The following is a 13950-nucleotide window of genomic DNA, read 5'->3' as shown; positions in this document are numbered from 1 at the left end:
ATTGTAAATACCATTTGTATAATCAAGAATTATAGATGCAGGACAAAACGCATTAATTCTTTTCGAGCCTTTAATCTTCAAATGTCTTAGGCCTTTGCCTTCTCTTTGATATGTTCCTGACCTATGACACTGATATCTTGTCGGGTATAGTAGCAGATTTAATGTTCCTGGTCGCTTGGGAAAGAATACTGGTTTTTCTTCTTCTATCTGTTTCTTTCAGCTATTAAATTCTTCAATTGTTTTAAAGTCATGATGTTCAAATTGATATCTACATTGTGAACCAATGTAAAATGTTCAATTAATGCTGGTTTACATCAATAACTTCGCATAAAGGACATTTCAGTCCTGAGGTATGAACCTTGGATGTTTGTTGAAAAGAATAGCTTTGTTGTTAAAACTTTCTGAACAAATTTCACATTATACTTAATCTTATTTGGAGCAATTTCATTAAGCTGATCTGTAAAATAAATAATGTACAATAATGCAAACAAATTATAATTATACTATACCAGGGTGGTGTAATTTTACATGGGCCCTTAAATTTGAATGGTTTGCATATGTTTTTGCACAAACAGAGCAAAAGAAGCCTGAAGTAGACATTTTAAAGTTTTAAGGAACACAATACAATAGGTAACAAAAGTTTCTTAAACAATGCCGACAAAAATGTAAACAAAACTATAATTCATAACACATAACCCAGTTTACTAGCTTCAATAGAACATCAACTGACATCAGCGTTCCTAAAAGTAAACAAAATACGCGCAAACGCATTATCAATGAATCATAACTTTCAATGGGATGTCTTACTTATTTCTCTTCATATTGTCTTGTTTTTCTTCAAACATTAACTGTTCTTTTTAATAAATATACATTTATAAGTTAATGGTTTATAATTCAGCGTTACGGAAGATTGCTTTTGTTCACAATTTAGGCGATTTTTTGATTCGCTTAAAGTAGGAAATTCTTTTTATATTCCCTCTTCTGGAATACATTTAGCTTGCGTAGGATCCAATTCTTCTTCTGTTCCTTTCTCTGCAATACATTCAGCCAGCGCAGGGTCTAGTACTTGATTTGTTCCTTTCTCTGGATTACATTTAGCCAGCGTTGAATCCAATTCATTTTGTGTTCTTTCATCTGCAATACATGTAGCCAATTCTTCATCTGTTCCTCCCTTTCGAATACATTTATTCAGCGTAGGATACAATGGAGCTATTATTTTACGTATTCATACGTAGTTGCTTTATCCAAAGCCTCAAGAAACGTTCTCTTCATTGTTTCTTGTAGTTCTTCGACAGTCTCAAGCTTTTCCAAGTTAATATCATTATTTACATTTTCTTCAACCAATTTTATAGTATCATCACGCAGAAAATGTCTTCAATAACATTTTTAAATTATTCCGGAGCGTAGTCACTTTTAAATTGTTATTAATTATAAATAACAGCAATTAATAATTTAATTGTATTTGAGATTATTTCATAATGTTAAGGTTTATTATGAATAATTCAACAAAATCAAATAAATTAATAATAATTTATTGTTATTAATAATAAAAGTGCAGCACAAGGTGACAACGCTCCGATATAATTTAAAAATGTTATTGTAGTAATTTTCGATATAGTCGGGATTTTGATACAGTCGGGATTATGGTTGTCGAGATTTTGATATAATCGGGATTTCGGTTCTGTTCCTTCCACTCCGAAACGAGTGCTAGTTTGTAACTTAGGTCGCACAACGGAATGCATGTAGCCAGTCGATACCATAATAAATAAAAATACATAACTCAATGAAAAACAAAATCACATCCACAAGCAAATTAATTATTATTTTTCTATTGAAGATACTAATAATTAAGTGCCACGTCACTTTGCTTTTGTCCACCAATTACAATTACGATATAAATATAGAATAAATAATACGAAAATTGATTTTTAAAAGTTTTTTTTAATATATAATATAATTGGAAATAAACATATTGCAATAACAAAAAAAAAGTTGTACTTTATCACTATTATGAAAATAATGTATTGTATTGATTTTCATCAAACATTAGCTTTTTTTTAACAATTATACATTTATAAGCTAATGGTTTATGGTTCAGCTTTATGGCAGATTGCTTTTGATCACAATTTAGCGGATTTTTTAAAACGTCTAAATTAGGAGTTTTTAATTCCATTTCTTCGCAATTTAGGCGATTTTTTGATTGGCCTGAAGTAGGATCCAATTCTTCTACTGTTCCTTGCTCTGGAATACACTTAGACGACTTAGGACCTAATTCTTTTTGTGTTCCATCATCTGAAATACGTTTAGCCATCGCAGGGTGCAATACTTTATTTTTTCCTTTCTTTGGCTTACATTTAGCCGATGTAGGTCCTAAATATTTTTGTGTTTCCTCCGTTGAAATACATTTAGCCAGTATATGATCTAATTCTTTTTCTATTCCTTCCTTTACAATACATTTAACCAGCATAGGATCCAATACTTCTGTTCCTTTCTCTGAAATACGTTTAGCAGACGTAGGATCTAATTCTTTTTGTATTCCATCATCTGAAATACTTTTAGCCAGCGCAGGGTCCAATACTTCATTTGTTCTTTTCTTTGGATTACATTTAGACGGCATAGATACTAACTCTTTTTGTGTTTTCTTCTTTAATATAGACGACATATGATCTAATCTTTTTTTTATTCCTTTCTCTGGAATATATTTAGCCAGCATAGGATCCAATACTTCTGTTCCTTTCCTTGAAATAGATTTAGCCAGCTTTGGGTCCTTACTTTTCTTTGCAATACATTTAACCGGGGTAAAATCAAATTCTTCTTCTATTCCTCTCATTAGAATACATTTATCCAACGTAGGATGCAATGGAGCAATTATTTTACGTATCAATTCGCACTGTTCATACGTAATCGCTTTATCCAAAGCCTCGAGAAACGTTTTCTTCAATTTTTCTTTCAGTTTTTCGAGTGTCTCGCGCTTTTCCAAGTTAATACCATAATTTAGGTTTTCTTCAACCAATTGTATCGTATCATCATCTACATCCAAGTGTACAGAATCATCTACAACCAATTCGAAAGCATCACCTGCAATCATAATTGAAAATAAATAATTTTCAAAAAATAAATTAATAATTTTAAAACAATTCTATGCAAAAGAAAAATTATTACCTGCAATTTGTATATCATTGTTATCCTCGACAACGTCAATACTTTCGTAACGACTTAAAAATTCTTGAATTTCATTACTAGCTTCAAGCTCTTCTATTTCATGAACAACATTTGCATCATCTGCAACCAATTCGAAAATAAATATTAAATTCTTCAAATTCATTAAAATCAATGATTACCCTGGGTATCGCAGTTATTCTTAATAAAAGCGACTTTTTTGTGACCACTTAAAATTTCTTTATATTGTTTTTTCTTCAATGGTTCAAGCGTCTCACTATTTTCTGTAATAATAATATTTGTACCACCTGCAAGTAATTCTAAAATAAAATTTATTATATTATATGCAAAATGAACATAATTACCAGCAATTTGAGATTCACAGCCATCCCTCTTAGTTCCATTATTTTTGCAACTTAATATTTCTTTGCACTGTTTTTTTTTCTTTCTTTGCAACTTCTCAGGATATTCTATATTATATATAACATTATATGTATTATCTGAAATAAATTTAAAAATAAATAATAATTGCATCATGTTTAACATCTGACATAATCCAATATTTTTAAATGTAATATTAGCTGTTAATTTACCTGCCAAAATCAATTTGTCTTTCTCTGGACAAAGTTCACTTTTGTGTCCAAAGGGTGTATTTGTATATTTCGGTTTTTGCACACACAAATCTACACTCTCTGCATCATTTGTATTTAGAATTGCAGAGTTATTCAAATTAAAGTCCCTTTTTATATTTCTTAAGTCCTGCTTTTTGAGAAGATGAATTCGCTCCAATTTTGAATCTTGAAGTGAACCTGTAATGTCCTCTATAATGGTTTTAAAAGGAATCTTATTTGCCAATTTATCTGTGAACAATAAATTGTTATTTTCTTGGAAATTAATATAACAAAATGTATACCAATTTACCTGCCAACATCAATTTGTCACTCTTTGGAAGAGGTATACGACGTAATTCATTTGTGTGACCTATGTGAGTACTTGTATATTTAACATTGTAAATACCATTTTTATAATCAAGAATTATGGATGCAGGACAAAATGCGTTAATTTTTTTCGAGCCCTCAATCTTCAAATGTCTTTTGCCTATTCCTCTCGTTTGATATGTTCCTGACCTATGGCACTGATATTTTGTCCGGGTATAGGTAGCAGTTTTGAATGTACCATGGTCCTGGGGAAAATATACTGTATTTTCTTCTTCTATCTGTTCCTTCCAGCTATTAAACTCTTCAATTGTTTGAAAATCATATTGTTCAATATTGATATCTACATTGTGAACCAATGTAAAATGTTGAATTAATGCTGGTTTGACATCAATAACTTCACATAAAGGACATTTCAGTCCCGAGGTATGAACCTTGTAATGTTTGTTGTAAAGAGCTTTGTTAGTAAAACTTTCAGAACAAATTTCACAATTATACTTAATCTTATTTGGAGCAATTTCATTAAGCTGATCTGTAATATAAATTATATAACTTACAATAATGAAAACAAGTTATAAGTTAAACTTTACCAGGATGGTTTGATTTTACATGGGTCCTTAAATTTGAATGGGATGAATATGTTTTTTCACAAACAGAGCAAAAGAAGCCTGAAGTAGACATTTTAAAGTTTTAATGAACACAGATCACACAAGTTTCTTAAACAATGTCGCCAAAAATGTAAACAAAACTATAATTCATAACCCAGTTTACTAGCTTCAGTAGAACATTAGTGTTTCCAAAAGTAAACAATATATGCGCAAACGCATTATCAGTAAATCATAACCTTCAATGGGATGTCTTACTTATTTCTCTTCTTATTGTGTTGTTTTTCCTTCCATCTTGAAAAGACTGGAAGTATGCAACTTAGGTCGCACGATCGCACAACTTTCTTATAGGGATTCAATGCAATTTAAAAAGAAGCGTCTATTAAACAAATAAAAATTATACGAAAATTACATTTATACGTTCTTTAATAGATAAAATATAATTTATTGCAATAACAAAAAAAAAGTTGTACTTTTATCACTTTTATGAAAATAATGTATTGTATTAATTTTCTTCAAACATTAGCTTTTGTTTTTAATAAATATACATTTATAAGCTAATGGTTTATAATTCAGGCGATTTTTTGATTCGCTTAAAGTAGGAAATTCTTCTTCTATTCCTTCTTATGGAATACATTTAGCCAGCGTAGGATCCAATTCTTCTTCTGTTCCTTTCTCTGGAATACTTTTAGTATTCAAAATCACAGGATCCAATTTTTTTTCTATTCCTGCCTCTGGAATACATATAGCCGACGTAGGATCCAATTCTTTTTGTGTTGCTTCCTCTGCAATACATTTAGCCAGCGCAGGGTACAATGCTTCATTTGTTCCTTTCTCTGGATTACATTTAGCCAACGTTGGATCTAATTCTTTTTGTGTTCTTTCCTCTGCAATACATGTAGCTAATTCTTCATCTATTCCTCCCTTTGGAATACATTTATCCAGCGTAGGATACAATGGAGCTATTATTTTACGTATCACTTCGCACTGTTCATACGTAGTCGCTTTATCCAAAGCCTCGAGAAACGTTCTCTTCATTTTTTCTTTCAATTCTTCGACTGTTTCGGGCTTTTCCAAGTTAATACCATAATTTAGATTTTCTTCAACTAATTCTATGGTATTATCATCTAAAAACAATTCGAAAGCATCTTTCTGCGTCTGTGGCTTTTCCAAGAGGATACCATTATTTACGTTTTCTTCAACCAAATTTATAGTATGATCTACAACCAATTCTATAGCATCACCTGCAACTATAATTGAAAATAAATAATAATTCCTTTCACTTGAAAAATAAATTCATTAATTTTTAAGCAAAAGCAAAAATATTGCCCGCAATTTTCTCTCTACCTTCAAGTGTCTCAAGCTCTTCTATTTCATCAACAAAATTTGCATCATCTGCAACCAATTCAAAAATAAATATTAAATTGAAGAATCAAATTCATTAAAATCAATTATTACCTTGGGTATCGCAGTTATCCTTAATAAAAGCGACATTTTTGTGACGACTTAAAATGTCTTTATATTGTTTTTTCTTTATTGGTTCTAGCGTCTGAGGATCTTCTGTATTAATACTATTATTTGTGTCATCTGCAACCAATTCGAAGTCAGAGTCATCATCATTACATTTTTGACGACTTAAAAATTCTTTAAATTTACTTTTCTTTCCCCGTCTAAGCGAATTGCATTCATCTATCGTAATAATACAATAATAATTCTTTCATATTTTTATAAATTGATTGAATTCAATGTAAAATGCAAATTATTACCAGCAATTTGAGATTCACATCCATCCTTGTTAGTACCATTATTTTTGCACTGTATTTTCTTCGTTCTTGGCAACTTCTCAGGATATTTTATAATATTACTATTATCTGCAATAGATTTAAAAATAAATAATAATTGCTTCAACCTAAGTCTTTTTTTTTTAGAATGTGGTAATTTCATTCAACCAATCTAAAACATGCAACATGTTTACTCAGTAATAAATTACGAGGATTTTTTAGTTTCTTCTTAAATGTAAAGAAAGATGTGTAAATAGGTTATAGTATGTCTCATTAAACATATCAAGAAATAATCATTTTATATGGCAAACTTGAATGGCAAGAAAATGCTAAATCAGTAATTTAAGAGTATTTTGAAAGCCTTTGTTTACATGCTTAAACTTTGACATAATTGTGTGGTTACACATGCCTTGACTCCATGTTATAAACATTTTCATTCAAATTATGGAATTACCTACAAAATCTGATGTAATTTACCTGCCAAAATCAATTTTCCTTTTTCTGGAAGTTTAGTAATGTGACAAAGTTCATTTTTGTGTCCTATGTGTGTACTTGTGTATTTTACACTGTAGATTCCATTTTGGTCTAGCAAAATAATTTCTGCAGGACAAAAGGCATTAATTTTTTTGGGCCTGTGGTTTTCATGTGTCTTTCTCCATGGCCTTTAGTTTTATAATAACCTGTTCTATGACAATTATATATTGTCCGAGAATATGAGCTGGTTTTCATTGTACCATGATTGTTGGTAAACAGAACTTTATGTTGATCTTCCGTTTGTTTTTTCCAAACATTAAATTCATCAATGGATTTAAATTGTAAGTTATCCACTTTCACATCTACATTATGCATTGTTTTGAAATGGTCAATCGTTGGCATCATTGAATTCACATAGTGGACACTTCAATGTTGAACGAGCTTTCATGTGTTTATTGTAAACTCTTTGATTGGTAAAAGTTTGTAAACAATACTCACACTCGTATTTAATTTTATTTGGTGCAATCTCGTCCAAGCTATCTGTAAGATGAATTAAATAATTTATAATAATTAATAGAAATAAATTTATATTTTACCTGGAGGAATGGCAAGAATATGTTTTTGCACAAGCAGTACAAACAAATCCGGAAGACATTATATCAATCACTATAAGCACCAGCACAACTCACACGTATATTCTGAAGAAATGGCGTCCAAATAATGCCATGAAATGCTTTGCAAACCCCAAACAAAAGGGCTACAGCAATTTCAAAAGTAAACAATGCGCCAAAATTAATGTAAACAATGCGCGCGCACACTCGTATCAGCATTTCTCATGCGATCCGCAAAGTAATTTGAATATATTCACAATTTTTGATTATTTTTATATTTTGATTGTACTTTTTTTTTGTAATTTTCGCCTTATTACGGTGCATTTTTATAAAAGTCGCAATGCGAAAACAAGAGCAAGTATAATTTCATATTTAGAATCATAATTTTGAGTTTAGTAGTCCGGGAGTTCAAAAAGGTTGGTGAATTATTAAAGTATGCCATAATGTAAATTGATGTTTTCAGTTTCACTCTTTTTAACAAAATCAAATTTATTTTTTTCTCTTAATTAATATCATCTTTGAAATCGAAACAAGTTGTATTCGAAATACCTAGGAACTGATACATTTACAATGCACAGCTTTTCGATAATATTCATAATCAAAAACAATATGAAGTGTACAAACGTATGAATGTTAATCAAGTGCTTCTATTAAACTATACAAATATAAAATAAATAATCCGAAAATTGATATTTAAAAGTGTTTTAATAACAATAACAAAAAAAAAGTTTTACTTTGTCACTTTTATGAAAATAATGTATTGTATTGATTTTCTTGAAACATTAGCTTTTCTTTTTAATAAGTATACATTTATACGCTAATGGTTTATAGTTCAGCGTTATGGCAGATTGCTTTTGATCATGACTTAGTCGATTTTTTAAAACGTCTAAAGTAGGAGTTATTAATTCCTTTTGTTTACAATTTAGGCGATTTTTTGATTCGCCTGAAGTAGGATCCAATTCTTCTACTGTTCCTTTCTCTGGAATACATTTCGCTGGCGTTGGATCTAATTCATTCTGTGTTCCATCATCTGAAATACATTTATCCAGCGCAGGGTGCAATAGTTTATTTTTTCCTTTCTCTGGCTTACATTTAGCCGATGTAGGTCCTAAATCTTTTTTTGTTTCCTCCGTTGAAATACATTTAGCCGGTATATGATATAATTCTTTTTCTATTACTTCCTTTGGAATACATTTAACCAGCATAGAATCCAATACTTCTGTTCCTTTATCTGAAATACATTTGGCTGGCGTTGGATCTAATTCATTTTGTGTTCCATCATCTGAAATACATTTAGCCAGCGCAGGGTGCAATATTTTATTTTTTCCTTTCTTTGGCTTACATTTAGCCGATGTAGGTCCCAAATCTTTTTTTGTTTCCTGCTTTGAAATACATTTAGCCGGTATATAATATAATTCTTTTTCTATTACTTCCTTTGGAATACATTTAACCAGCTTAGAATCCAATACTTCTGTTCCTTTCTCTGAAATACATTTAGCCAACGTTGGATCCAATTCTTTTTGTGTTCTTTCCTCTACAATACATTTAGCTGGGGTAAAATCAAATTCTTCTTCTATTTCTCCCTTTGGATTACATTTATCCAGCGTAGGATGCAATGGAGCAATTATTTTACGTATCAATTCGCACTGTTCATACGTAGTCGCTTTATCCAAAGCCTCGAGAAATGTTTTCTTCATTTTTTCTTTCAGTTTTTCGAGTGTCTCACGTTTTTCCAAGTTAATACCATAATTTAGGTTTTCTTCAATCAATTTTATAGTATCATTATCTACAACCAAGTGTACAAAATCATCTACAACCAATTCGAAAGCAGCACCTGCAATCATAATTGAAAATAAATAATTTTCAAAAAATAAATTAATAATTTTCAAACAATTCTATGCAAAAGAAAAATTATTACCTGCAATTTCTATATCATTATTATCCTCGACAATGTCAATACTTTCGTAACGACTTAAAAATTCTTGAATTTCATTACTAGCTTCAAGTGTCTCAAGCTCTTCTATTTCATGAACAACATTTGCATCATCTGCAACCAATTTGAAAATAAATATTAAATTCTTCAAATTCATTAAAATCAATGATTACCCTGGGTATCGCAGTTATTCTTAATAAAAATTTCTTTATATTTTTTCTTCTTCATTGGTTCAAGCGTCTCACTATTTTCTGTATTAGTATTATTTGTATCACCTGCAACCAATTCTAAAATAAAATTTATTATACTATATGCAAAATGAACATAATTACCAACAATTTGAATTTCACAGTCATCCCTGGTAGTATCATTACATTTTTGAAGACTTAAAAATTCTTTAAATTTAGTTTTCTTTCCCCGTTTAAGCGTGTTGGATTCATCTATCGTAATAATACAATAATAATTATTTTATATTTATATAAATTGATTGAATTAAATACAAATTATTACCAGCAATTTGAGATCCATAGCCATCCCTCTTAATTCCATTATTTTTGCAATTTAATATTTCTTTGCAATCATATTTCTTCTTTTGTTGCAACTTCTCAGGATATTCCATATTAGATATATCATTATTTAATTTATCTGCAATAGATTTATAAATAAATATTTTTCTTTTTTCGAAAAAAAAAAAATAGAAAATAATAAATATTTCATTTTGTTTGGGGAAATTTCATCCAACCTATCTGAAACATGCATTAAGTTTGTTTAATCTGTAATAAATTAACAGTTTAGTTTCTACTAGAAAGTAAACACATATGGGTAAATAGATTGTGGTATGTTTCATCATTCATTTTTGTGTCCTATGTGTGTGCTAGTATATTTCAGTTTTTGCACCCACAAATTTACACTCTCTGCATCATTTGTATCTAGAATTGAGGAGTTACCTAAATGAAAGTCTCTTTTTATATTCCTTAAGTCCTGCTTTGTGACAAGATGAATTCGCTCCAAGTTCGAATCTTGAAGTGAACCTTTAATGTCTTCTATAATGGAATCAAATGGAATCTTATTTGCCACTTTATCTGTGAACAATAAATTGTTATTTTCTTGGAATTTAATGTGACAAAATGTATGCCAATTTACCTGCCAAAATCAATCTGTCAGTCTTTGTAAGAGGTATACGACGTAATTCATTTGTGTGTCCTATGTGGGTACTTGTATATTTAACATTGTAAATACCATTTTTATAATCAAGAATTATGGATGCAGGACAATACGCATTCATTCTTTTCGAACCATTCTTCAAATGTCTTGAGCCTTTGCTTTGGCTTTGATATGCTCCTGACCTATTGCACTCATATCTTTTCCTGGTAAATGTAATAGATTTGACTGTACCATGTCGATTGCTAAAGAATACTGTATTTTCTTCTTCTATCTGTTCCTTCCAGCTATTAAACTCTTCAAATGTTTGAAAATCAAATTGTTCAATATTGATATCTACATTGTGAACCAATGTAAAATGTTGAATTAATGCCGGTTTGACATCTATAACTTCACATAAAGGACATTTCAGTCCTGAGGTATGAACCTTGCGATGTCTGTTGAAAAGAATTTTGTTTTTAAAAGTTTCTGAACAAAATTCACAATCATAGTTCTTTTTTTTTGGAGCAATTTCATTAAGCTGATCTGTAAAATAAATAATGTACAATAATGAAAACAAATTGTAAGTTATACTTTACCAGGGTGGCATAATTGTATGTGGGTCCTTAAATTTGAACGGTTTGCATATGTTTTTACACAAACAGAGCAAAAGAAGCCTGAAGTAGACATTTTAAAGTTTTAAGGAACACAGGCAGAGTACCTCAGATCACTCAAGTTTCCTAAAGAATGTCGCCAAATAAGTAAACAAAACTATAATTCATAACACATAACCTAGTTTACTAGCTTGAATAGAACATCAGCTGACATCAGCGTTCCAAAAAGTAAACAAAATACGCGCAAACGCATTATCAATGAATTTACTTATTTCTCTTCTTATAGTGTTCTGTTCTTTTCCTTCCACCTTGAAAAGATTGGAAGTATGTAACTTAGCTCGCACAACTTTCTTAATGGATGCAATATAATTTATTACAATAACAAAAAAAAAGTTGTACTTTTATCACTTTTATGAAAATAATAGATTGTATTGGTTTTCTTCAAACATTAGATTTCCTTTTTAATAATTACACATTTATAAGTTTATAATTTAGGCGATTTTTTTATTCGCTTAAAGTAGGAAATTCTTCTGCTATTTCTTCTTCTGGAACACATTTAGCCAGCGTAGGATCCAATTCTTCTTCTGTTCCTTTCTCTTGAATACTTTTAGTATCCAAAATCACAGGATCCAAATCTTTTTCTATTACTGCCTCTGGAATACATGTAGCCGACGTAGGATCCAAGTCGGGAATTTGATTGACGGTATTTCGGTTGTCGGGCTTGCAATTGGCACCGGCACTGTCTATATTATAATTTAATAATACTCTCTAATTAATAGTATAATCACTATTAATACAAGTATTAAAAAAGACCTACTATGTTTAATAATAATTTAACTTATTTGGATCAGAACAAGCTCGGTTAAAAGTAGTCAAGCAGTCGTGGTTCCAAATGTAAATAGTGAGAAAACGTTAAATCAATAAAAACTATTTAAAATGATAAAGTAAATATAGGCAACATTTATGCCAAAGTTATTTATTGTTTGAAATTTTAAATTATTTGCCGATGTACTAAGGAACGTCACCGCAGTGGCTATACAACAAATATCTCATATGACTTGGTCCCTCTGTGAGTAGATATACATTCATGTTAATTTTAAAAACAAACTGAATATCTACTTTTAATTGTGTTCAACTAAGGTAATTTACTTCGAAAGTTGGTTCTTTTTTTTTAATAACTTTATTCTATCGTAGACATTAGTGCATTAAAAATCAATTAATTTGCCCAACCGCCTGCAGTTCAAATGGATTAATGCTGATCAGAGTGGATCACAGTATCATTTCAGTTTGGTTGCAGAGGAATATTGAGAAAGGAAAAACGAATATTAGTAGCAGTGAGCAATTTTCCAAATATCTGCTAAAATATAGATACATTCCTGTGCTCTGAAATTAGAACGTTCGAAAAAGCAGTGTTTTCACATTTCATTGATTTACTCAAAACTATAATAGATAGAATGAATCCAATATATGTATATGAAAGCTGAATATTTGGGGAATCCAGCAAGTATAGATACATTCCTGTGCTCTTATCCATATTGCTGTAATACGCGTTCAAAGTTGAAAAATTGAAATTACAATGCCTTACAGTGTATGTAGCCAGTCAATGTCTAGTACAAACAATCTAAAAGTGTCTATAAACAAGCAAAAAATAAAAAATATAACAATAAAAAGGTGAATGGACTATTAAGATGTCTAAAGACAATTACACAGAATCACCCTGCTAATTTATAAGTATACAATAAATTTATAAATAATAAAAATAACAAAAAATAATTCAACATTTATACAAACTTTTCACGCGCAGGGACCAATCAGCTCTTATCACAGTGTGGGAAGGCCTCGGATCGGTAAATAAAAAGTGTTAAAAAAGATTAATAAGGGGTAACAAGGCACAAAAAAGACTAAACTAAAAGAATAAACACATATATAATAAATATTCAAACAACACATCCAGAGTTTTTTTATAAAATTTAAAATCAGTCTATATATCTTTATATCCTTCATCCTTAACAGGACGTCTATTGATGTTGGAAGGTAAACTTTTTGAGTGATTAGTCCACTTATGAGCACTTTTGTAGCAGCACTGTTGTTTTCACATTAAAAAAAATGTGATTAGTGGTGGATATCATCTCACAGTGCGGTGAATCCACCAAATTCATCTTAAAAAGATGAGCTGCAGATCTGTTATGGCCCGTTCGTAATCTGCACAGAGCTTATATTTCAGATTTCTTAGTAAACTTTAACTCTTGAAACCATGGTATCATTCCCACCTCGGATTGCCCTCGAAATAATACTTTCCCTTGTTCTCTGACCTGATTTCATATAGGTACTGCCTTTTAACCCTTTCTTCCTTGTTAATTATTTCGCTGATATCCGAGAACGGAACAAGTAGATCCGTGATATTGGCTATATGACCCTCACTCGCCAACGCTTCCGCCCTTTTGTTCCCAGGGATTCCAGCATGTCCCGGTATCCAGCACAGCGAGACCTCTGACCCAATACTTTCCAAGAGACTCAACCTGTCCTTGATTTGGAGAACAATATAATTTATTTTTGCTGAATATTGCGAGAATTGAATAGCGTCTAACGCTCTTTTAGAGTCAGAAAAAATCGCACTCTTACTCCATTCGTTTCTCTCAATTAGTTTTAGTGCCCTGCAAATTGCATATAACTCGGCTGTGAATATCGAGGAAACCTC

At 30.6% G+C, this 13950-nt stretch overlaps 2 protein-coding genes across 3 annotated transcripts; both read right to left on the bottom strand.

Moving 5' to 3' along the window:
- Positions 1 to 967: 967 nt before the first annotated feature.
- On the bottom strand, positions 968 to 7609 carry LOC108566900. The gene is made up of 9 exons (XM_017927022.1): positions 7551 to 7609; positions 6958 to 7142; positions 6466 to 6570; positions 6158 to 6286; positions 6047 to 6094; positions 3163 to 3243; positions 2353 to 3078; positions 2071 to 2292; positions 968 to 1209 (listed from the first exon to the last, which is right to left on the bottom strand). The coding sequence occupies exons 1-9, from the start codon at positions 7607 to 7609 to the stop codon at positions 968 to 970; spliced, it is 1797 nt and encodes a 598-aa protein (XP_017782511.1).
- A 698-nt stretch (positions 7610 to 8307) lies between these two features.
- On the bottom strand, positions 8308 to 11496 carry LOC108566907. 2 transcript variants are annotated; one of them, XM_017927033.1, is made up of 8 exons: positions 11238 to 11496; positions 10642 to 11184; positions 10446 to 10580; positions 10009 to 10143; positions 9831 to 9938; positions 9672 to 9785; positions 9484 to 9612; positions 8308 to 9399 (listed from the first exon to the last, which is right to left on the bottom strand). In XM_017927033.1, exons 1-8 carry the CDS (start codon positions 11326 to 11328, stop codon positions 8348 to 8350), a joined length of 2307 nt encoding a protein of 768 aa, XP_017782522.1. In that variant the 5' UTR covers positions 11329 to 11496; the 3' UTR covers positions 8308 to 8347. The 2 variants fall into 2 exon arrangements, with proteins under 2 accessions (XP_017782522.1, XP_017782531.1); XM_017927042.1 differs by having other exon boundaries at positions 9672 to 9773; positions 11238 to 11495.
- Positions 11497 to 13950: the final 2454 nt, after the last annotated feature.

The sequence above is a fragment of the Nicrophorus vespilloides genome, unplaced genomic scaffold, assembly GCF_001412225.1.
Source record: "Nicrophorus vespilloides isolate i.1.1-1 unplaced genomic scaffold, Nicve_v1.0, whole genome shotgun sequence".
NCBI lineage: Eukaryota > Metazoa > Arthropoda > Insecta > Coleoptera > Silphidae > Nicrophorus > Nicrophorus vespilloides.
Note: the sequence above shows the minus strand (reverse complement) of the source record. Positions and strands in the feature narration are given on the sequence as shown.

What these genes read in the sequence shown, in the direction of transcription:
- LOC108566900 (XM_017927022.1), bottom strand. Translation starts at nt 7,609, where the DNA reads ATGTCTTCCGGATTTGTTTGTACTGCTTGTGCAAAAACATATTCTTGC. An exon ending in AGAGCTTGAGACACTTGAAG is followed by an intron (nt 3,244 to 6,046) that starts GTAGAGAGAAAA and finishes AAGAGCTTGAAG; the next exon opens with CTAGTAATGAAATTCAAGAA. An exon ending in TAAACCATTAGCTTATAAAT is followed by an intron (nt 1,210 to 2,070) that starts GTATAATTGTTA and finishes GTAAAATAATAG; the next exon opens with CTCCATTGTATCCTACGCTG.
- LOC108566907 (XM_017927033.1), bottom strand. Translation starts at nt 11,328, where the DNA reads ATGTCTACTTCAGGCTTCTTTTGCTCTGTTTGTGTAAAAACATATGCA. An exon ending in AAAAAGAGACTTTCATTTAG is followed by an intron (nt 10,144 to 10,445) that starts GTAACTCCTCAA and finishes AATCTATTGCAG; the next exon opens with ATAAATTAAATAATGATATA. An exon ending in CTATGGATCTCAAATTGCTG is followed by an intron (nt 9,939 to 10,008) that starts GTAATAATTTGT and finishes TTATTACGATAG; the next exon opens with ATGAATCCAACACGCTTAAA.